Genomic DNA, 23110 nt, shown 5'->3' on the forward strand with positions numbered 1-23110 from the left:
CTCCCAGGGCCCCTTTCCCATAGTCTCTCAGGCCATGTGACTTATAGCACCACTCAGCTACAAGGTGCACCATCTGGACGACCCAAGGTTGTCCGCTCTCTTTCGGTTCCAGATCTTGCAGAAGCCTGTACTCCCCCTGTGTCCTGCCCCCCTCCACCTCAGAAAGTGAAGAAGAAATATAAATCCCAAGACAAGGCACCTCTGGTGACCCCGGAGGTACCATCTCCCCCTCGCATCCTGAGTCTGACATCTTATTTATGGATGTTACCCCATTCTTGTCGGTGACGACTACTAACAGAGTGACATGACCTCCTCCTCGGCTTCTTCATGTCTACCTTGGACTCTCGCCACACGATCATCCAGTGGAATTGTAATAGATACTACCTTCCCTTCCAGAAATGAAACTTCTTGTCTCCTCCTATTCTGCGTTCTGTCTTGTTCTTCAAGAAATGCATTTCTGTGATGACCACTCTCTTCGTGGTTATCATGGATTCTGGTGGAACTGTGCTGGTCCCGGGGTTGCATCTGGTGGGGTCTGCACTTTATTTCGCTCCGATGTCATTAGTGACTGGATCCCCTTACGTACAACCTTGGAAGCGATAGTGGTTCTAGTGCAAACGCCTACAGCAATCACCATTTGCAATGTCTACCTTCCTCCAGGTAGGCCACTTACTTACATTGCACTGTCTACCTTAATCCAGCAACTCCCACCCCTGTTTCTCCTCCTTGGGGACTTCAATGCCCACCATCCACAGTGAGGGAGTGTCACTTCAATGCGTAGGGGTATCCTAATTGACCAATTTATCATGGCCCTTGATTTGTGTCTCCTCAATGATTGCTCCCCTATTCACTTCAGTGCAGCTCACTGCACCTTCTCTGCTATCGATTTCACGATCTCCTGGCCTGCCCTGCCCTCGCAGCTTCCCTACGTTGGTCATCCCGTGATTACCTTTTTGACAGTGACCAATTTCCAGTGATTCTATTGTTCCCCTGCCGCCGCCAGGCAGACAGCCCCCACGTTGGGCATTTTGCAGGGCCAATTGGACTTTATATACATCTGCTGTGAACTTTGACAACCCCCTCTCGAATTCCATTGGTGTAGTCATGCAAGGCATATCTGCCACTACTCTTCATGCTGCTGGCTCTGCTGTCCCCCAAACCACAGGCCCCCCTTGTGATCGACTGGTACCTTGGTGCACCAAGGATGTCGCAGTCGCTGTCCAGGACTGCTGATGGGTGCTACAGTGATTTCAACGACACCCTAGCCATACCAACCTCCTCACTTTTAAGTGTCTCCGTGCTAAGGCTCGTCACCTTATTAAGCGGAGTAAAACGGAATGCTTGGAGTGCTATGTTTCCTTCCTGGGGATGTATGCCTCTTCATCGCAGGTTTGGTCCAAGCTCCGTAGCCTTCTGAGCCACCAGCGACAGTCAACTGTCCAGCATTTGAACCTCCAAGGTGCTGTGTGCACTGATCCATTGGTCCTCGCACAACAACTTGTGACACGCTTTGCGACAGCATCGTCGTCCTTTTCCTACCCTGCTACCTTTCTTCTGCAGAAATGCAGAGTTGAATAAACGGTCCTCTGTTCCATCCCGCACCACGTTTATCCCTATAATGCACCCTTCACTGAATGGGAATTGGTGCAGACTCTTAGCTCTTCATGAGACACAGCCCCAGGCCCCGATTCCATCCACAGCCAGATGGTCCAACACTTCAATGTTCCCCAGAAGCAACAGCTCCTCAGGGTCTTCAACCACATTTGGCTCACAGGTATTTTTCTGTCAAAATGGTGATATAGTATATTTATCCCCGTCCTTAAGCCCGCGAAAAACCCAATGTTTCTAGACAGCTACCGCCCAGTTAGCCTGACGAATGTACTGTGTAAACTGCTTGAAAGGATGGTCAGCTTTGGGTTGTGTTGGGTACTCGAATCTCGGGACCTTTTGTCCTTGTATAAGTGTGCCTTCCGGGCAGGGCAGTCTCCAACTGACCATTTACTCCAATTGGAATCAACCATCCAATAGGCTTATACCCACTGCTGGGAACTTTAACGTACATAAAGCGTATGACATGGCTATCACATTTTAGTTACCCTCCATGACTGGGGCTTCCGTGGTCCCCTTCCAATTTTTATCAGTGAGTTTTTATCTCACCGGCTCTTCCGGGTTCGAGTTAGCACTTTACTCAATGCCCCTCAGATTCAGGAGAATGGTATCCCACAGGGTTCTGTGCTAAGTGTCACACTCTTCCTCATTGCCATCAATGGGATTGTAACCTCTGTTGGGCCTCTGGTTACCCTGGCATTGTATGTCAACGATTTTTGTGTCTGGTGCAGCTCCCACTCAGTACCTGGGTGAAGCTGTGGGTTTTACGATGACACGATAAAAGCATTCAGCAAAACTTGTTACGTGAGCTTATAGTGGAGGACGTTAAGTCGTACATCAATTACTTAAGAATGGATGAGCATACATTTCTGTATGTGCTCAAGAAATGTATCCTCATATCACAAAGCACAATATTCACTTAAGAACTGCTACATCTGCAGAAGACAGGCTCACTGTAACACTCAGATTCCTTGCGACAGGAGAGGGTTGGGTTAGGTTAGGGTAGGTTAGGTTAGGTTAGGTTAGGTTAGGTTAGGTTAGGTTAGGTCAGGTCAGGTCTGGTCTCTAATCTTGGTAATCTATTTTTGTATTCAGCGTGCCTCACGCTGCAAAGCGCCTCATCAGCTTCATACATCTCTATTAATTTTGTAGTTGTCGGCAAACACCAGTTGTATTTACCGGCAATGTTCATAAAAACACTACAGACGACAGAATGCAGCGATGCTAGCACTCCATGTGGTAACATGTCACATTGCGGTGAACAGAAGACAAGCGACTTCTTTGATCAAATCTACAGCGAGGCCCTAGATTTGATCAAATATTGGATGACATTTGACAAAGTTCCCTATTACACCATAAAATATCTTTGACAAAGATATTGGACAAAGATATTTGACAAAGAAATTTGATAGTGTAATTCCGGCCTAAGGTGGGATATGCTGTCACGTTTCCTGCTGGCTTCGAACACCGTTTATTGCCAGGATCATGTAGTGTGTTCACAGCAGAGCTTCTAGCGATTCACAGGGCCCTCCTTTTTGTTTCTCAGGCCTCCCTCCACAGTGTTTTAATTTGTGCAGACTCCATGAGCTATTGACTGATGCTACTGTCGTCACCCTTTGGTCTCTGCTATCCGTGACCTTCTCTCTGCCCTTAAGTGTGCTGCCTGTCCAGTCATCTTTCTCTGGGTCCCAAGTCATGTGGGCATCCCAGGGAATGAACTGGGTAACCATTTGGCTAGAGAAGCAGATACTTACTCCCCATTTCCTTTCATGATTCCATCTGCTGATGTGCAGATCTATGTCAAATCTCTCTTTGTCCAAAAGTGGAATGCCATCTAAAGCGCTACTGCTCATAGTAATAAACTCCGCACAGTCAAGGAGTCTACTGCAGTTTGGCACTCTTCCTTCCGCTCCTCTCAGAATGTGTCCTCTGTTTTATGCCATCTGCATGTTGGTCATACCTGTCTCGCCCATTGTTTCCTCCTATGTAAGAACCCACCCCCACAATGTGGTTGTGGAGCCAGACTGATGACATCTCACAGACTAGTGTAATGTCTCCTCCTTTTGGCCCTTTGTGTTAAATATAGCCTTCCCAATTCCTTAAATTAGCAGACGATCCATGGATGACTGAACTGGTCCTCAGTTTCCTTTGTGAAAGTGGTTTTTATTTCCAGATATAAGGTTCAGCTTTAGTCTTGGAGCAGGGGCAGGTTGGTTGTGGTTGGGACTTCTTTCACAGTCTTCTCTGACTGTGACCCCCATGACCACCCCCACTTTTTTTTAGATTTGGTCTCACCTTTTATGCCTTTACTGTGTGTGTTTTAATGATCATTATTTTATAATTTGACTCCCATGAGTGGATCCGTCCACTCATGGGAGTGGACCCTCTTTCGTCCGCGACTCACTTCGGAATCGCGGGACTGATGACCTCGCTGTTTGGTCCCATAACCCCTCTAAATTAATCAATCAATCAATCATTGAACAACAAAGGAATAGTTTTCAGAAAAGTCGGCAAGAGCTAAGCATTCATCAATTGCCAAGGTCTTTCAGAAATTTACCCTGAGCTTTGGCAATAAAATGATGCATTTTCAGGTTTTCGAGGTTAACTACCAACACTTCAAAGAAAACTCTTCTCATGGTTTTGTAATTGCCACTATTTCCATTGTGTCATGTTGCCACCCATTGTAGTCTGTATTGTCAGGCATCAAATCATCTTCCTTCGATTCTTCAAATATGTCAAGTAAAGCTTGTTTGCCTGAATAGTCTTGATGTTTTACTATGATCGTGCAATTGTAATTGTCAATATTGCAAACCAGAGCTTTCAAAAGGTCTTTATAATCAACTCTAAGATTGGCCACATCTATCATCAATCTTGCATTCTAGTGGCACAAACAGATGTAAACATTGAGTGCCAGATGCAACAGTACACCATTTCGGTCTCATTTCACAAAATTTGTATCTTCCAGTTTTGATGTCAGGACTTCCTTTTTTTTAATTCAGTGAGTAGTTTATTTAAATTACACAACATTAACCTTTTTTTTTGTCTCTGGGCCTTAGTACCATTTTCTTTCAAAGAAATGCAATCTTTTTTGCTGGGCACCAAAAGTCTGTTATTGTCGTTGTCATAAAACCTAATAACCTTTTCGATTGTGTTTTCATTTATGAAATTAGATGTATTTTTCTTTTGTAATGCAGGTAAAATTCCCTGCTCTTTTACTAACTGCCCTGTTAATTTAACCAAATGTTCTGTCACATCACTAACTGTTGCTTGATTCCAAGAATTTGGTAGTAAACTGATAATATTAACGCTATGGTCTTTGTTTGAAATAAGACATTTAATTTTTAGCTTTTCTGTCAATCATCGTACTCAGTCAGCGAATTTTTCGAACTTCCGTCTGATTTAGTGCAGCTTATCTTTTGAAATGAAATTTCCAAATTCTTTTTGACAGTAGTTTCCACTATCTCGATTTTTGCATTCAATGCAAAAGCTTATTTTTCTCCACTTAGTTTTCTAATTTTACTAGCAGGCGATACACCTAGGATTTCCACTAGGTTAATCCACTTTTTTATAGTTTCTGATGAGTCACAAAATAATTTATCTGATCTATCATTATTCCTTTCTTTGTTAATGAAAAATATTTTAGAATAACATGTTGGACTCAATGACTTTACTCATGTTAAATTTATAAAAGGGCATTAATTTTTAGAATAATGATCAAACGTTATTTCTCCCAGACCCTTCATCAAAGGCTTCTTATGTTTCTTAAGAGTCCAAGCAAGACTGGCCAAACAGGTGATGAAATTTCTTTAAGTATGTAATTTTATGGTACTTGCAAGTTGAGATAACCTCTGAGTTAACTCGTAAGTAAAACAACACTTCTTCTTCTTCTTCTTCTTCTTCTTCTTCTTCTTCACTGCAGTGTTCAGTTAAAGTAATCTTTGTAGGAAACACTCCATACAGACTTTTATGGCAAGCTTCATTAATAAGAACACTAAAAGAATGCTGAGACTCCATTGTTAAACTGCTCACTTAAAGAGCTCATTGTTTACTGAGGGTGAGTGAACTGAATTTGGTGGAAGGAGGAAGACAAAACACAGACTTGTAGAGGCTTGTCTGTCCATTAAAATGACAGTCTTACAGATGTTGTCTGCTAGCCAACTGCAACTTTCTGCAGAGGATTATTTCAACAAATAATCATTTGTTGCTTTAATTTCATGCATTTTTTGTGAGTTTAAATTCTATAATTGATATACTTTACTCCATTAGTACAGATATTAAGAAACGTGTTTTTGACTCATATTTGTAATTTTTTATCTTCCCGTTGAATCTCAACATTGAAATGTATACTGATATTTGATTTCATGAAGGTCTAAGTGTGTAATTTTCATATTTTTTACTGGTCTCCCAATTGTATTGCAGGCTAAAGAATGAAAAATTTTAAAAATCCATTTTTTAAAATAGTGTTTTTTTTATGTGAGCTTCCCGCCATTGATACTGTATAAAAAATAACTATACTGTGTAGTGTAATAGCACAAAAAATATTAAGGCTGAGAAATTACTCCTTCTTTGGAAAAATACTGTTCAAAAACTGAGTTTTTTAATTTGTGACTAGTAACTTCAAACCATTAAAATTATATTAAGAAATACATTCAGCTGGGTGATCATGGTTTTAATTTATGGTCTAGTATGTGCTAAACTAAATGATTCTTACTTGAAAGATCTCGGACAACCCATTACTGAATAATTTAAAAAACCACAGATGCCTGTAAATGCAAAAACCTGCTTAAGCCTGAAACAAAAATGGTCTACTGTTTCTTAATGATAAACAAAAAAATTTTTAAAATATTTTTGAGCCCACTAAATGTTAGTGAATTCACCCAACAAATATCAAATTCTTTTGGGATAGTCAAGCAACTAATTATTTTTTTCCTGGACCACTTGGTCAGTGGCATTGTGGCAATGAGTCCCACAAGGGAACCCCATCTTGAACCCGTGGCTGTAGCTGGCTGTGCCCAATCTTCTTTGTCTGATGTGGGCTTTTGGCACTATGATGGTTCTGTTGGACTCTGAATGAATCTAACTCTGAATTGGTCATAATGTCAATCCCAAGGGTATAGGTTCGATTTCCGCCTGGATCGAAGCCGTCAGTCACACTAAAATATAAGTTCAAAATTCATAACTATTTATACAGCTCTGAGGTGCATTTGTTACACTGTTTCCCAACCCTTGGTCACATAGCCCACAACATGGGACTTTCCCTGGTGTGGTGACATTGCTCTGTTTGCTCTGGCTGTTTCTGCTGTGTAGTGCGAGTTTCTACTAAGCATAGGTTGCCCATCCCCCAGTCCTTTGGCATGTGTGTTATCCTAACCCATATGTCCATCACACTGTGCTTACTGGTCCGCGATTTCTACTGCAATACTTGCTTTCTTACAACTTTTTGGTAATCTCACTAAAACCTGGATAGCAACACTACAGTACATTCATCTTTCGAGAAGAAATTTTAGTTTTGGTTCTGTGAAACACTGGAGCATTCATTAACTATGGTTGTCAGATTTAACCATGGTAGGTGCATGGTACAAAACACATGCAAAATATATCACTTGTGTAGTTGGCAGCACTCTATAAATGTAGTGATATTCCCTTCGTTCTACTTCCATCTTATTCTGTGCAAGGTATGATGTTATCCTTCTGTCACCTTGCTTTCCTGTTGTGTGTAATCCACCAGGTAAACTGCACATATGGTGATAATGTATTAAGATTATAGTAGATCATAGCCTAGATAATTTTTAGATAAGACGTCTAGTGCTTCTGACTATATTTTTGAGAAAGTGTATGTAATTGTAATTTTAACTGACATTTTGGTTTTACTCAAATATGCATTGTTGGAAACAGCATTTGGCTTTGCGTAGGCCTTACTCATCTCTAATGTGATCACATCCTACCCATTAATAACTAAGAATGAGTATCTGTATCATTTTCTACTGAAATACATATTAGGTTGGTGCTTAAGTTTGTATACTTTTTGTTTTGCCCTTTGGTATTCTGGTTGTAATGGATTTATTTATCAGTCATTATTTATTTGTAGTTCAGTGTTGCTGTTTGGGTTTATACGTAATCATTTTGTTGTTTGGAGATAGTGTGTGGAGTTGTGGACACTGGAAAATGAAGTGTCAAGTAGAGAAAATTGATCATGTCTGATGTATTCTTCTTGAGTTCAGTAGAGGTGTGACAGAAGTGGAGGCAGCCATAAATATTTGCTCCATGTATGGGGATAATGCCCTTGCACAGAGCATGGCAACAAAATCAAGGATTGTTTTAACTTGGTGACTCCATCTTCAGGAAGACCTTCAGGGTTCGATGGAGCTCATTTAAACACATCAATCCACAATGACCCACTTCAGTGTACGCAAGAACTGGCAAATGTGATGAACTGTGATCATTCCACTATCGTGCAACATTTGCATGCAGTGGGGAAAGTTCAAAAATCAGCTGGTGGCCATATGTGCGGTTCTACTTGCTTGTCATCAGTTGACTTCCGAAAAACACTGGCCATTCATATCCTATACCATTACTGGTGATGAGAAATGATGTCTCTATGCTAACATAAGGAGAAGAAAGAAACAGTTGAGCCAAACAAAGCAGCAACTCCCCATAAAAAGACCGGCATGTATCCACAGAAGATAATGTTATGCATATGGTGGAACAGCAACAGTATGGTGTGCTAAGAATTGCTTTCCAAAGGTGTAACAATCACAGCTGGCATTTATTGTCAGCAGCTGAGATGTCTTACAGATGCAGTCCAAGAACAATGACCAGGAAGATTTCATGAACTAACGCTGCTCCACAATAATGCCCGCCCACATTCTGCTGACAAAAAACACTCTACAGGAGTTGGGTTGGGAAGTCATTTCGCACGTACCTTATTCGTCTGATGTTGTGCCTTCAGATTTTCATTTTTCTCACTTTCTATTGAACAACCTTCAAGGAACTTCGTTTCAGGATGAAAATGCGCTCCAGACATGGCTCGAAGAGTTATTCACCTCAAACTCACATAATTTCCACAGTTACATAATTTAAAGTGTTTGTAGCATTGGCAGACTGTTATAAATAGTGAATGTATATTATTGATGATAAATGTCTGTGTCATGTGTGTGTGTCATATTTGTTAAACTTATGAACTCGTGAACTTGAGCACCAACCCAATACAACATTAGAGAAAATAAGTCTGCAGGGTGAAAACAGATTTATCATATGAATTGTTTAAGTTATCTCCAAACTGCACAGAAATGAAGACGTGAGACAAGATGACAAGGTATGCAGTTACAGCAGCAAAATTTATTAAAAGAGAGGAAAACAATTGTCACTATGTTGGAAACTAGTTCAGATGAGAAGACACGAAAATGTTTCTCTTATTGGAGCAAACAGGGAAGTATGTAGAGAACATACAATATTAATGGAAAAAAATGACATATCATTACAATTCTTGCAAAGGGGGGAAGATTACTTTGTACATTCAGAGTGACCCCGTTGGCAGACAATCGATGTTGATGCCACTGAACTGTTGACCGAATCACAGCTGTCAGTGTTGCTGGTGTGATAGCGCACAAGATAGCTTGTCCCATGTAGCTAACTTCTGTTGATAAACTTCAGTTTTCAAGGTCCCCCCACAGGTAGAAGTCTAGAGATGTAAGGTCTGGAGACCACGGTGGTACTCAACAGCTCCTCTTCGACCCATCCATTGTCCAGGTAGATTTTCATTCAATTAGGCTCTGATATGTCTGTGGTAGAGAGGCAGTATGCCATATTGTTGTAGGTAAAATCTTTCATTTCCAAACACCTCTTGGATGGCAGGTGAAATTGAAGTTGACACCTTATAAAGATATGCATCAACAAGTATAGTATCTTCAAAGAATAATTGGCCAATCGATCCATGTGATAACAGACTACACTGCACATTAACACTAGGTAAATTAATATGTTTGTCCACCTGAACATGAGAATTTTCAGATGCCCAGTACACGCAGTTGTGGCGATATACAGTACCATTCAGTTTGAATTGCACTTCATCAGACCAGATAACCATCCCTGCAAACCATTCATCCTCACAAAGCATGCCTTCAAACAACTCACAGTACTCCAGCATTCAATCCGAGTTGTCCTCGTACATAGTGTACATTGATTTTGGAATGTACACTTTACGCTTTGCAGCCTTCGGAATTCATCATACACTTGATCAGCTTACCCTGCTTCCACATGCTCCTGCTTCACAGATTTTGGAGATGACACAGTAAAATGTTGGAACACAGCAATGCTGGCAGCTGACTTGTTGATGTTTTTGGTCGACCAGACCTTTCCTGATGCACATCTTGAACAGCACTGTTAGTTTAGAATTTATCCTGAATATGATAAATTATTGTATGTGTTGGTACACATTACGCCATTTCCAATGTACCTCCATCATATTTTTGTGCTTCCAGTATGGCATTGTTCAAACGACAATCTTACTTCACTCATTGCTGCACTGTCATCTGCTGGAAAATGCATGCCAAGATCTGTTGAGAAATAATGGACTACACGACTGCGCAAAATTGCAATGATGTGACATTTTGTTCCAAAGATATTAATTATCAAAGATTGTCTAAATTATCTGGCCTCCTCTGTATATTGACATGGAAGCAAACACATTACTAGACACAACCCAGATAATAGCTGAATGAACCTTCAGCTGATTCATAGCAAACAGCATAGATCTTAATCACACAGACTCATTTTGTGGAATTTAGGACTAGCAAAAATGACCTGCAAGTGTCAGTAGTAGACAAGACCATAATTCTTTTACTTACACTAACATGAAAGAAGGTTGTATATATTGAAAAGACTTGGGGGGGGGGGGGGGGGACCGGAGGGTTTCAGATTGATTATATAATGGGAAGGCAGATTACATAATGGCAAGGAAAAGATTTTTAAACCAGATTTAAAAACATAAGACATTATTAGGGTGAAATGTATATAATTATTGCAAGACTTGCGAGCTTGTGTGTAGTTACAGTCTTTGCACCTGGCATATAAGTAACAGCGTCTTTTCTTCGGTGGAATATGAACAGCTGTACGTGTTACTTTCCCTCACAGCTCTGTAATGATTCCTCTACTTGTAGCATGTTCATGTTGATTACACTTGTACCCAGAAATTAAAAATGCTGTTGTGTATCTTGAGTGTAGGCCTACAGCATTTTGAACATGTCTTTTCATGTTGAGGCCGCAAAGTTCTCAAGCAAGATCTTTCAGGTACTGCTTTCTTCCAGAACTCTTTGTGGGATGATTCTTTGCCCATTCCTTGTGTGTATCTTGAAATACAACATATGAATTGTATGCTAAATGTCAGTCAAGTTGAAAAACACCACATTGGCCATAGCCATGTTGCTCGATGATAGCTGTACATTCTTACGCACTTAATGAGCATATCTGCTCTAGACTTCGTACGGTTGTAGAGTATTATATGTCTAGCTTCTCATACCTCACGTTCATGTCGTGATGTTGGATTGACAACACTGTAATAACCGTTCTTGCCTCAGTCATGTAACTGACAGGGTGGATTTCTAGAGGTACATCACGTTAATTACTGTGAATAGTACCAAGAGTAGTTATTTTCTCTTTCAAAAGTTCAGATGCTAGTGGAATAGTAGTCAACTTTCTGTCCATGGTTATGTTTCTTCCTGGTTGTTTCAAGTAAGACATTTTAACCAACCCCCTAATAGTTTCAGGGCCACTGTTGCGGTTATTCTCATTGGCATGCTTTCCGTCATAGGGATCCTCTGCGAAGCAGTATTTCATATCTGAATCACATAACTAGTTCACTTCTAAGCTATATTTTCCTGGTTTTGCTCGAATATATAGCCTGAATGGGTATCGCCCATAGAAGGTCACAAGTTCTTCATCCCCTGTAACTGACTCACTAGGTTTATAAAACAATGGAAACTTGCTATAATTTTCCATATAGCCCTGAGACAAGCAAATTTGTCAGTCTTTGAGCTGTTTGAATTAGAACATCATGAAAATGCAGACATTTTAGTAGGAGCCTCGGTGTATGCTTCAAAAATGAAGCTTGGTACATCAGAAAGTTTCTTTATTAAATATATCTTGTAAACTGTGTTTGTTCTGTCTACGGACTCCACAGTTCCAAAGAATTCCAGTTGCTGACACAATTTCTTCCCTTTCAAAAGCTTTCGAATTTTTCATGAAAATATCTTCAGCTGAATGCCTAGCTTGGTCCTTGTACATCACAGTATGAGGGTGATTTGAAAAGTTCTTGGAACGGAATAGGGAAAAAAAGTAGTTACATCACTGAAACTTTATATTATTTTTCAATGTAGTCTCCTTGTAGATTAATGCATTTGGTCCAACAACGTTCCAGTGCCTTGATCCTATCTCAAAAATAGTTTTTTCCTACCTGCAAAATAGTTGTCAACGTCAGCTCTTAATTCTTTGTTTGAAGTGAATCTCCGTCCACAAAAAAATAATTTTCAGTTTTGGGGAGAGATGGAAGTCTGACGGAGCATTATCAGGTGAATAAGGTGGATGTTGCAACAATTCATACCTCAGTACGTGTAATTTTGCCATGGCGATGGCACGTGCATGTAGGTGGACATTGTCGTGATGGAAGATTACTTTCTTCCTAGCTAAACTTGGCGTTTTTTCGTGTATCCTTTGTTGCAATTTGTCCAGGAGCTTGGCATAGTATTCTCCAGTAATTGTTCGCCCGGTGGGGAGATAATTTGCAGACTCCCGTTTGAATCCCAGAATATTGATGCCATACCTTTTCTGCCGAAGGAATTCTCTTTGCATTTTTTGGTGGTGGGGAATCAGCATGTTTCCTCTGCTTCGAATTTTTTTTTTGGTCTCTGAGGTATAGTAATGCAGCCAAGTTTCATCTGTGATGACAAAATGGCGCAAAAAATCTTGTTGTTTCTCTTAAAACGGGCTAACCATTGTTCTGATATGTCCGTTCTCATTCTTTTTTGATCCAGCTTCAAGAGTAGCGGCACCCATCTCGCAGATAATTTTTTCATTTCTAATTCTTCAGTTAAAATGTGCTATACCCTTTCAGATGACATCTGGCAAGCATGAGCAATTTCATGCACTTTCAATCGACGGTTCTCCATGACTATTTTGTGCACTTTTTGCAATGATTTCTGGAGTAGTGACATATCTTGGCCGACCACTGCACGGACCTTCATCTAAGCTCTCCCGATGAAATTTAAATTCATTTGTCCGCTTGGCAACAGTTGAGTGTGAAGGAGCAGAGTCGCCCAGTGTATTCTGGAAATCGGCATGAATATCCTTTGCTTTCATACCTTTCTTTACAAAGTACTTAAAATCACTGCTCGAATCTTTGCCTTCTCCATCTTAACGAATCTCTACACTGGAACAACAACAGAGCCATGTCACTGCCATAGCTCTCTTCCAAGAGCACTGACAGGCAACAGTCCAATGAATATCTTGTGAACAACTCATTGCGCTAGCACTGACCTCTCGTGATTCCGAGAACTTTTCAAACCACCCTCGTATTACCCAAGATGTTGTTATCGAACTACAGGAGGAAAGCTTTTGGAGTTCTCATTATGTTAGCAGCAGACCTCTGCCTTTGATTGAAGTAAGGCTCTGTCTCCCATATCATACCTGGCAGGGCTGCCTCTTCTCTGTCAAGGTGATTAGTTTGTGATTTTGGCTGCAGTTGCCTTCTTGCTGCTTGAATATCTATAAAAATATGAAAACCTAACTGGAGACTAGTACGCTAACCACCCATCTACTGAAACAGACATCCTAATATACCCAATATTATCTGCACACAGTAATAAATATCAAGACGTATCCTGTTCATTTTTATCCAACTCGCTGCTGTTTGAAACTATTTGATGTGGACATTCCACGGCTGCATCTTCAGTTTCACTGCTTGAAATTTTCAGATAGTTCCCACTAAATTCGTGGTCCGAGTTCTCATGTGAATTTCTTATTTCATTATCTGTCAGTTTTATCTTTTTGTACATTCTATCAAAGGGCTACAGAAATGTATGCTTCCACTCACCACATTGTTCAGCAGTTGACTGAGAGTGACTGTTCAGCTGCTACACATCCGATCCTTGGGAGACTCAGCCATAAACAAATTATTCCATCTGGTGAGCAAGATATATGAGACAGTCAGAATACCCCCAGTCTTCAAGAACAATGTAAAAATTCAATTCCGAAGAAAGGAGGTGCTGATGTGTGTGAATACTGCTGTACTATCAGTTTAATAAGTCATGGTTGAAAAATAATGACACCAATTATTGACAGAAGAAGGGAAAAAACTGATCGAAGGTGATCTCAGGGAAGATAGGGTTAGGTTCCTGGAAGAAATGTAGGTAAACATGAAATACAGACTGTATAACTTGTCTTGAACATTAGTTAAAGAAAGGCAAATGTATCTTTACATCATTTGTAGATTGGGAAAGCTTTTGATGGTGTTGACTACAATACACTCTTGGAATTCTAAAGGTACTGAGGAGAAAGACAGAGAGCAAAATGTTATATGTAGCTTGTACAGAACCAGACTACTCGGCAAGTAGTAATGTTCACTGTAAAGCTGCATGATGATTAGTAGTGCACTGTAAATAGGCCCCTATGGATACAGATGTAGGTAGCTATTTTCTTCAAAAACAAACACTGTTTCCACATAAGTATTAAGCTCTCAGTACAAGATAAATTGTAACCATTTAATTCCAGTAACTGACAAAGCAGATTTTTTCAGAGCAGCAATTTCTTAACTCATTAAGCTGGCAGAGTAAGCTCCAAGTATTGAGTAATATAGTAATAATTTATTGCTAATGCAGTGACATGATTTATTACACATCCTTGGACATTCTTCTTGTTGATGGGACCTGAATAATACAGTGAATGAACAAACTTCTTTCTATACTTTCTCTTTGGTGCTTATGAGGAAGAACTTATGCTAACGATGAGAAGTATTTATTTACTCTGTTTTAATACAGTGAAGACTACATGTACATCAGCTTTGATTAGAATTCATAATGATAACAGGAATTTCAGAACGGAAAGAGGAGTCGGACAAGGAGATTCCATTTGTCTGGAGAATGCCTGAACCACTTTCATATTGCTAATAACATTGTACTGTTTGCCTTCAGTGCTGATAAACTTTGACTAGTAGAAGTAGTTAACAAAGCCTGTTTGAAAGTAGATCTGAAAATAAATTATTATAAGATAACAATCATCAATAAACTGTCTCCAATGTTTGTGTGGGTTTGCTCAACTTTTTACTGTATTTCTCTCCTGTCTTTTTCCCTCTTTTTATATTCTTTTTTTCTCTTCCCATCTCTCTCTGATTCTTCCTGCCCCCCTCCCTCCATCCATCTTTTCTGCTTTCCACTTAGTTCTTAATTGTGCTGTTCACTCCACTTCTCATTTCTCTTGCTCTCAGTTCATCTTTACTTGACAGTTTCTCCTCCTATCAGCTCCAAATCTCTGAACAAAAGCTGGTGCGTTGTTTACCAGTATACTATCTTTGTTCTTCTTCTTCGCCTCCTCTCTCTCTCTCTCTCTCTCTCTCTCTCTCTCCCTCTCTGATGCCTCCCTCTTTTCATCTTTGTCTCCTCCCATTTTCACATCAGATGTATTCCTTGTATCTGAGTCTGATTGACCTACCTCTTTTCCTCACGCTTCTAAAACCTATACACCCCCCCACCCCCCACCCCGCCGACAAAAGAACTAGCTGATCTGAAACCTAGGGATAGATTTTTTTTTTTTCCTTACTGTAATTATGTTTGTTAGCAGTACTGAAATTTCACCTCCTGAAACTAAGTACAGGTTAGCCGTACTATCTCATTAATCAAATTAACAACGAAATCATAAAAGCCATTGATGAGATAGGGCAGTTGAAAATGACAGCTGGATGGACAGCAAAAGAAATAAACACAAGAATATCATTTGAAGTATCTTTGCTTAACTAAACAGGATATGTAAAATGAAGCTCCCTTTGTGTGGAAAGTTTTTGATCAGCATCTATTATCAGTTTTGATGTAATGGCAGTGAGACACTGATTTCCAGTGTGAAAACTGTTAAAATCTTTACATTTTCTCAGCAGAAAATGGAGAAGTTCATGTTGGGAATTAGTGGTAGCAACAGGAAAACAAACATACTGGAAAAGAAGGTATAATTATTGCTGTAATGAAAATGAAGTGGTTCTAGACAGCTCACATTGCAAGGTAAATGGATAGGATGTAGACAAAGAATGTTCTTTGTGCAGCCTGTACTTTGTTTACAGCAAACAATAGCACCATTCAAATTATGACTGCTGGCACTGTGAGCTAGTTCACACCATTTCATATTTTGTTTGATGATGCCTATGCTAGTTTTGTGTGATACCTATTGACAGTGCCACTGTAGCTTTATTATATCAGGATATGTTTAAAGGAGATCTGAAGATGGACACTACAGACCAAAACTGAAAGTCTGAAAACAACTTTTGTGGTTGTAGGCTGGAAGTAAAGACACATTTTATACGTCCTGGTTCACTATTTTTCTGTGCCACTATGTCCTGCTTGTAAAACCTAGTTCTTTCATGTGATAGTAGTATAAATCTTGTGTAAGGGTGCAACAGTATGTAAATCTGCGATATAGCAGTGCCTGTGTTATTCTTATTACGATGCGAAGTTCCTGTCGACATGCGAGCATGTCCAAAGGAACTGACACTGTGGCAACTAAAGCCATTATGAAATACATGAAATGAACACGTAAGTGTGAATAGGGACAATCATCAGCTGTAGACAATTAAATTTTTTGCTGGACCAGGACCTGAACCTGTATTTCCTGCTTATCACAAGCAGTCGTCTTACCAATTGGCTATCTGTGCACAACTCGTGGACAGGCCTAAACTTCCATATGTCGTAAATCATACATCTGCGAACTATACTCATATGTCCATTATGTACATTCCCATACGGGCCAGACGACATACTTGAAAGTTGCTTACCTGGTATCAGCGGATCAATACGATATGCAGTGCCTGTGTTATTCTGATTACAATGGAAAGTTCCTTTGGATAGCCAAATGGTGAGGCGACCGCTCGTGATAAGTGGGAAATCCATGTTCGAGTGCCGGTCTGGCACAAATTTTCATGATAGTCATTCCATTCTACAACTGGTGGTTGTCTTTATACAAAATTGCGAATTTATTTCAAGTATTTCATAATGTGCTTTAGTCGCCGCAGTGACTGTTCCTTTGGACATGCACATGCATACATATCCAAAGGAACTTTGCATTGTAATCAGAATAAAACAAGCAGTGCAATATCATATTTATCTGCCAATACCGAGCTAGTGACTTTAAAGTACAACATCTGACCTGTACGAGAATATACATAATGGATGTCAGCGCACAGATCGTAGATGCAAGGCTGACGACATATGGAAGTTTGGGTCTGGCCGTGAGTTGTGCATGGGTAGCCAAATGGTAAGGCAACTGCTCGCAATACAGAGGAAATCCGGGTTTGAGTCCCGGTCTGGCACTAATTTTCATTATCATTCCATTCTACAGCTGATTCTTGTCCTTATTTGCAGTTTCAGTTTCATTTCATGTATGTAAAGCTTGTGCATTATCACTCTCACAGTCACTTTTTGCTCCGAATGTGGTACTTACAGTGCTTAGCAATATGACTCATGTTCAGTGCATTGATGAGACAAGTTTTTCATTTTTCTTAACTTACTACTGTTGGCTTAGTAATCAGCCAGTTACATTAATCTGTAGTATTGTCTTAGACATTTCTTTATTTCAGTTTTTGTTTTGTTTAGAACATATTTTGTGATAGAATAGTGCACAAATATATTGAGAAGAAAATGAAGAAAATGGTTATATAAGAGGTGACATGTTTATTACATCGTAAAGTTCTGCTGTATTTTTTTAAAAGTGTAAAGTTCTGCTGTATTTTTTTAAAAGTGTGGATGCTCATTCAACAACCATTTGTAGTAAGTATTAGTAATAGCAGTAACATTTCTATCTTTTCATTGTGGTGAAATGAAATGATCATGTGGCATAGGTTACTAAGAGTCCCCACTAAGAAATTTCGGCCACTGAATTGCAAGTGCCCTCAGTTGATGCCACATTGGGCGACATGCGAGTCAATGATGATGATATGATGATGATGATGATGATGATGACACAACACCCAGTGCCAAGCGGAGAAAATCTGTGGACTGGCTGGGAAGTGAACCTGACCCCACTGCATGACAGTCAGACGCACTGACCACTCGGCATCTAAGGGACTTTAAACCATGGTAAAATCAAACATTGGGAAGTCCAGTGTCAACAGTGCTATGAAAAGGATAGATTTCTACTCAGCGTAAAGATGACATGTTGAGTTAAAGATGGGCACAAGGAAAAAATTGTGACATGCTGAGCTTTTGGCCAAAGGAAAGGAACACACACACACACACACACACACACACACACACACACACACACACACACACACACACACACATTCGCACAAGCAGGGACAACTCGCACACACATGACCACTATCTCCGTCTCCTCTGGCCAGACTGCAAATGTCTGAAGTTGTGGTAGCATCAAATGAATATTTATTTGTTTATTTTGCTCTGCTATAGGATACAGATGTTTAACAATTATGTTACAAAGATTATGTTCTCTGCTTATGTATTAATAGTTAAGCTTTGTTTCATCTCTATTGTTGTTTAATTTCCTAGGTATGTAAACAAGTTCTCCAGCAACTTCAAATACAAGACATATCAACAATTCAGACAAATGCCTTGTTGACTTTATTAATCATTGAATTTGAGCACTTAGAGTCAAAGGAGTTGATGAAGTTGACAGAATGGTGTACAGAATGCATCCAGCAGCCAACAGATCGAGTGTGGTATGTGGTTTTTTCAGAACTATTTATGTTTAAAGTAGCCTTGATTCACAGAACTTCATCATCTTGTTAGTTGTACAGAGATAACTTGCAAATAAATTTCATGTGAATGTCAGAGCTGTTGTTGCTGCTTTGAGTGTGGTTATTAAATGTGGAATTCCCAAAATGGAGAGATGTGACATAGTCAGCTTGAATCCATGAGAAACTGACGCCTAAAGCAGCCTTGACGTTGACCTCCATCTGTCCAGTGGCCAGCTTCACACATCCGTCCACATCAAACCCAACAACAAGCAACAGTACCTCCATTATGACAGCTGCCACCCATTCCACATCAAACGGTCCCTTCCCTACAGCCTAGGTCTTCGTGGCAAACGAATCTGCTCCAGTCCGGAATCCCTGAACCATTACACCAACAACCTGAAAACAGCTTTCGCATCCCTTAACTACCCTCCCGACCTGGTACAGAAGCAAATTACCAGAGCCACTTCCTCATCCCCTCAAACCCAGAACCTCCCACAGAAGAACCCCAAAAGTGCCCCACTTGTGACTGGATACTTTCTGGGACTGGATTAGACTCTGAATGTGGCTCTCCAGCAGGGATACGACTTCCTCAAATCCTGCCCTGAAATGAGATCCATCCTTCATGAAATCCTCCCCACTCCACCAAGAGTGTCTTTCCGCCGTCCACCTAACCTTCGTAACCTCTTGGTTCATCCCTATGAAATCCCCAAACCACCTTCCCTACCCTGTGGCTCCTACCCTTGTAACTGCCCCCGGTGTAAAACCTGTCCCATTCACCCTCCCACCACCACCTACTCCAGTCCTGTAACCCGGAAGGTGTACACGATCAAAGGCAGAGCCACGTGTGAAAGCAACCACGTGATTTACCAACTGACATGCCTACACTGTGAAGCCTTCTATGTGGGAATGACCAGCAACAAACTGTCCATTCGCATGAATGGACACAGGCAGACAGTGTTTGTTGGTAATGAGGATCACCCTGTGGCTAAACATGCCTTGGTGCACGGCCAGCACATCTTGGCCCAGTGTTACACCGTCCGGGTTATCTGGATAGTTCCCACTAACACCAACCTGTCAGAACTCCGGAGATGGGAACTTGCCCTTCAATATATCCTCTCTTCCCGTTACCCACCAGGCCTCAACCTCCGCTAATTTCAAGTTGCCGCCACTCATACTTCACCTGTCATTCAACAACATTTTTGCCTCTGTACTTCCGCCTCGACTGACATCTCTGCCCAAACTCTTTGCCTTTACAAATGTCTGCTTCTGTGTGTGTGTGTGTGTGTGTGCGCGTGTGTGTGCGCGTGTGCGTGTGCGAGTGCGAGTGTATACCTGTCCTTTTTTCCCCCTAAGGTAAGTCTTTCCGCTCCCGGGATTGGAATGACTCCTTACCCTATCCCTTAAAACCCACATCCTTTTGTCTTTCCCTCTCCTTCCCTCTTTCCTGATGAGGCAACCGTTGGTTGCGAAAGCTTGAATTTTGTGTGTGCGTTTGTGTTTGTTTATGTGTCTATGGAATTGCTGCACTTATGGTCTAGACCACAGCGTGTCCACAATTTTAGTTTGGCGTTACTGTACTTGTTTGCCGACTCTCTCAGTTGAGTAGTTTGTCTGCCTGTGTTTTACGATCACTTGGCTGTGTCTGTTGTTGACTCATTGAGAACATGTCAGTTTCCTCACACTGTATTTCCTCAGCTGATATTTGCATTTGTTCTTGTGCCACAATTAATGGCAGGGAATCTTTTACAGACAAGGTAGCTAAATTAAGCAGGCCTGTCTGTAATTTATTGTGTGCATGATAATCAAATCTCAAACTAGAGATTCTGCACGAGTCTTCTTAGAGTTATAATTTTTGCACTGAAATTCATTGTGCAGTCCACTCTTTAAAGCTTTGATTTGGATTCCTGCTTTATCAAAAAAATGTGCCTAGTTTCAGGATCAGAATAGAATAGGAGAGGATCACTCGGTCACAGTTGGGGGCAGAGTTTTTTGAACTACCTTTCAGGTACAGAATAGACAAGTAAAACAATTTTGCATTTCACATCACCTAATACATTATGCATGATGAACTGCTACTAATAATTTCAAGCCTCTAGTTCTGTTGAGCTTGCTGGAAAGGGTAATTGTGGCATTTTAAAATATTATTGTTGCTGGGAATGTCTCTTTCGTCCAGTCTGGTGAAGCATGCCACCATTAGCTTTAGAGTTTCTGATTGTTGCTGCAGCAAGTGGACAGTGGGGTGTTGTACAGTAAGTTGCAGTTGGGCCATGTCCAAATTTCTTTCACTTATTTTATTGCTGCCTTTAGGCCTATTCTCTCTCTCTCTCTCTCTTTGTAATTGGTCATGTATTAACTTTATGTCTCAGTATAATAATAAAATAATAATAATAATAATACCACTCAGAATGGTCTCCTTGGAAAGGAAACTGAACTGAGACTGGCGAAAATTTTCAGAAACCTGGGCTTTGTCTCATCGTCCATGTTGAGTCTGTTTTTTCTCATTGTGAGTGTTGGTACTGCCTTTTTGTTCCTCTGTGGCAGTGTTGGGATTGATGAAACTTTTCCTTGAACTTGATCTCTTACTTCTCACCTTTGTTTGGATGTTGTGACTGAATGTTAAAGCTAATCTAACAGGAAGTGAACCCCCAACTATAGATAAAATACAAGGTGCCAGTATAAGCATATATATACATAAATGTACTCACAGGGCAGCACTCTAATACAAATGTAGCAACACAAAGTAAAACCAGGAGATGCAATAAATGTACTTAACTTTATTGCTAGCTTGATGAGTGCACTTGATTTCCTATATTTAACACAGTCGATAAGAATTGACTATCTACAGAGTTTACTGTCTCCGGCACTATAACTGTAAGTGGACTCTACACTCGGCAGCTGTGACTGGTGCAGGCTGTGAGCTGCACTGATTAGGCCAAGTGCACATACTGTCATGAACTGCCCTAAACTCTCAGTTGTAGAACTTGGGGAATTGTAACTGAACTAAAACTGTGACGTAACTGCCGAAACTTTGGAACTGCTGTTGAGTCAGATTTGGAAGACGCATATTCTTATAACTGCAACTGGCATCTCCAGCTACACTCTGCTTTGTGGTAGTGAAGTTGTCATTGTCAGTGCTGTCTGTGGCAGCTGACAACACTTATCGGTCAATGGATATGACACATTGACGGGCTCAGACTATAGTGTGAGTGCTATCTGAAGGTGGCTCCCCAGAATTGGGAAGCAACTGGCCTGTAGGGTGCCTGGATGGTGGTGTCCTCTCATGGTATTTCTGGCTATGTTCACAGCATTGGCAGTACACAATACCATCTTAGCTTTCAAAACTATTAGAGGTTCCTCTTATCCTGAGGTATAGGTGACTTTCCTTCTCTCCCTTTTTGACGTTCCTCAAACTATCCCTCTCTCCTCTTCAAGGAAGAAAATAATAGCTCCAAAACCTAGGATAGTGTTATGTACTTCAATGTGTGCATGTGTGTCAGCAGTACTAAATATTTTGCATTCCAAAAATAAATATTGGCCAGCAGTTGTGTCATGATATTGTTGTTTTCTTGAGTGAATTTTCCTTTAGATAAAATGTATTTTCATTAATTAATTGTGCTCCGTAGACCCCACCCAGAAGTATAACCTTTAGGGGTGTGAAACAAGTCAAGATATATATATGAAAGACAAACAAATCCTAGAAACTTAGTCTGTATTCAATATTAGCAATGAATTATCATTATACGGTTCAATACTATTCTTGCTTGTGCCAATTAAATCTAATGTAGCATGTTAGAAAGAAAGCTACTACTTTGGAAAAAGCTGCTACCTCCTTAATTAATGGTAGCTTAAAGTTTAATTGATTACAATGATATTTTTCAAATAAAATAGGTACCTACATCTGTAAATGCGAACCATAGCCCTTGCCATTGGTGGGGAGGCTTGCGTGCCTCAGCGACACAGATAGCCGTACTGTAGGTGCAACCACAACGGAGGGGTATCTGTTGAGAGGCCAGACAAACATATGGTTCCTGAAGAGGAGCAGCAGCCTTTTCAGTAGTTGCAGGGGCAACAGTCTGGATGATTGACTGATCTGGCCTTGTAACATTAACCAAAACGGCCTTGCTGTGCTGGTACTGCGAACGGCTGAAAGCAAGGGGAAACTACGGCCGTAATTTTTCCCGAGGGCATGCAGCTTTACTGTATGGAGAGCTGCATCCAATCAGTCTGAGGACTGAAGACCACAACAACATCATACAGGTTTGTGTACTGACTCTAGGGATTGATCAATGAAAGTATAAGAAACAAAGAAGGTCTAATGAAATTATGTCAGGAAATGCACAATTTCCATGCTAGACACCGTTTATCCAGTCATACTTTGTTAAAGAGACTTTGGTCTAATACTTACTGTACCATGGAGCCACAGTTACAGTATGTTTGGTTTCCTCCTAGAGGGTGGTACTGTTCATCATATGCCATGCCCTAACATCCTTTCCTGCATTAGTAATTTGTAATGTTGTGCCCAAATCATTTTTCTTGCTGACTCACATTGTAGTGGAT

General features: G+C 40.5%; 1 protein-coding gene across 1 annotated transcript in view; it reads left to right on the forward strand.

Moving 5' to 3' along the window:
• LOC126169612 (Fanconi anemia group I protein-like) overlaps positions 1 to 23110 on the forward strand; it is a 277334-nt gene that overhangs the window by 33379 nt on the left and 220845 nt on the right. Inside the window, exon 3 of the mRNA XM_049920656.1 lies at positions 18366 to 18535. Within this exon, the coding sequence (XP_049776613.1) occupies positions 18366 to 18535 (170 nt within the window). The remainder of the gene's footprint in view (positions 1 to 18365; positions 18536 to 23110) is intronic.

Source organism: Schistocerca cancellata, chromosome 1 (genome assembly GCF_023864275.1).
Source record: "Schistocerca cancellata isolate TAMUIC-IGC-003103 chromosome 1, iqSchCanc2.1, whole genome shotgun sequence".
Taxonomy (NCBI): Eukaryota; Metazoa; Arthropoda; class Insecta; order Orthoptera; family Acrididae; genus Schistocerca; species Schistocerca cancellata.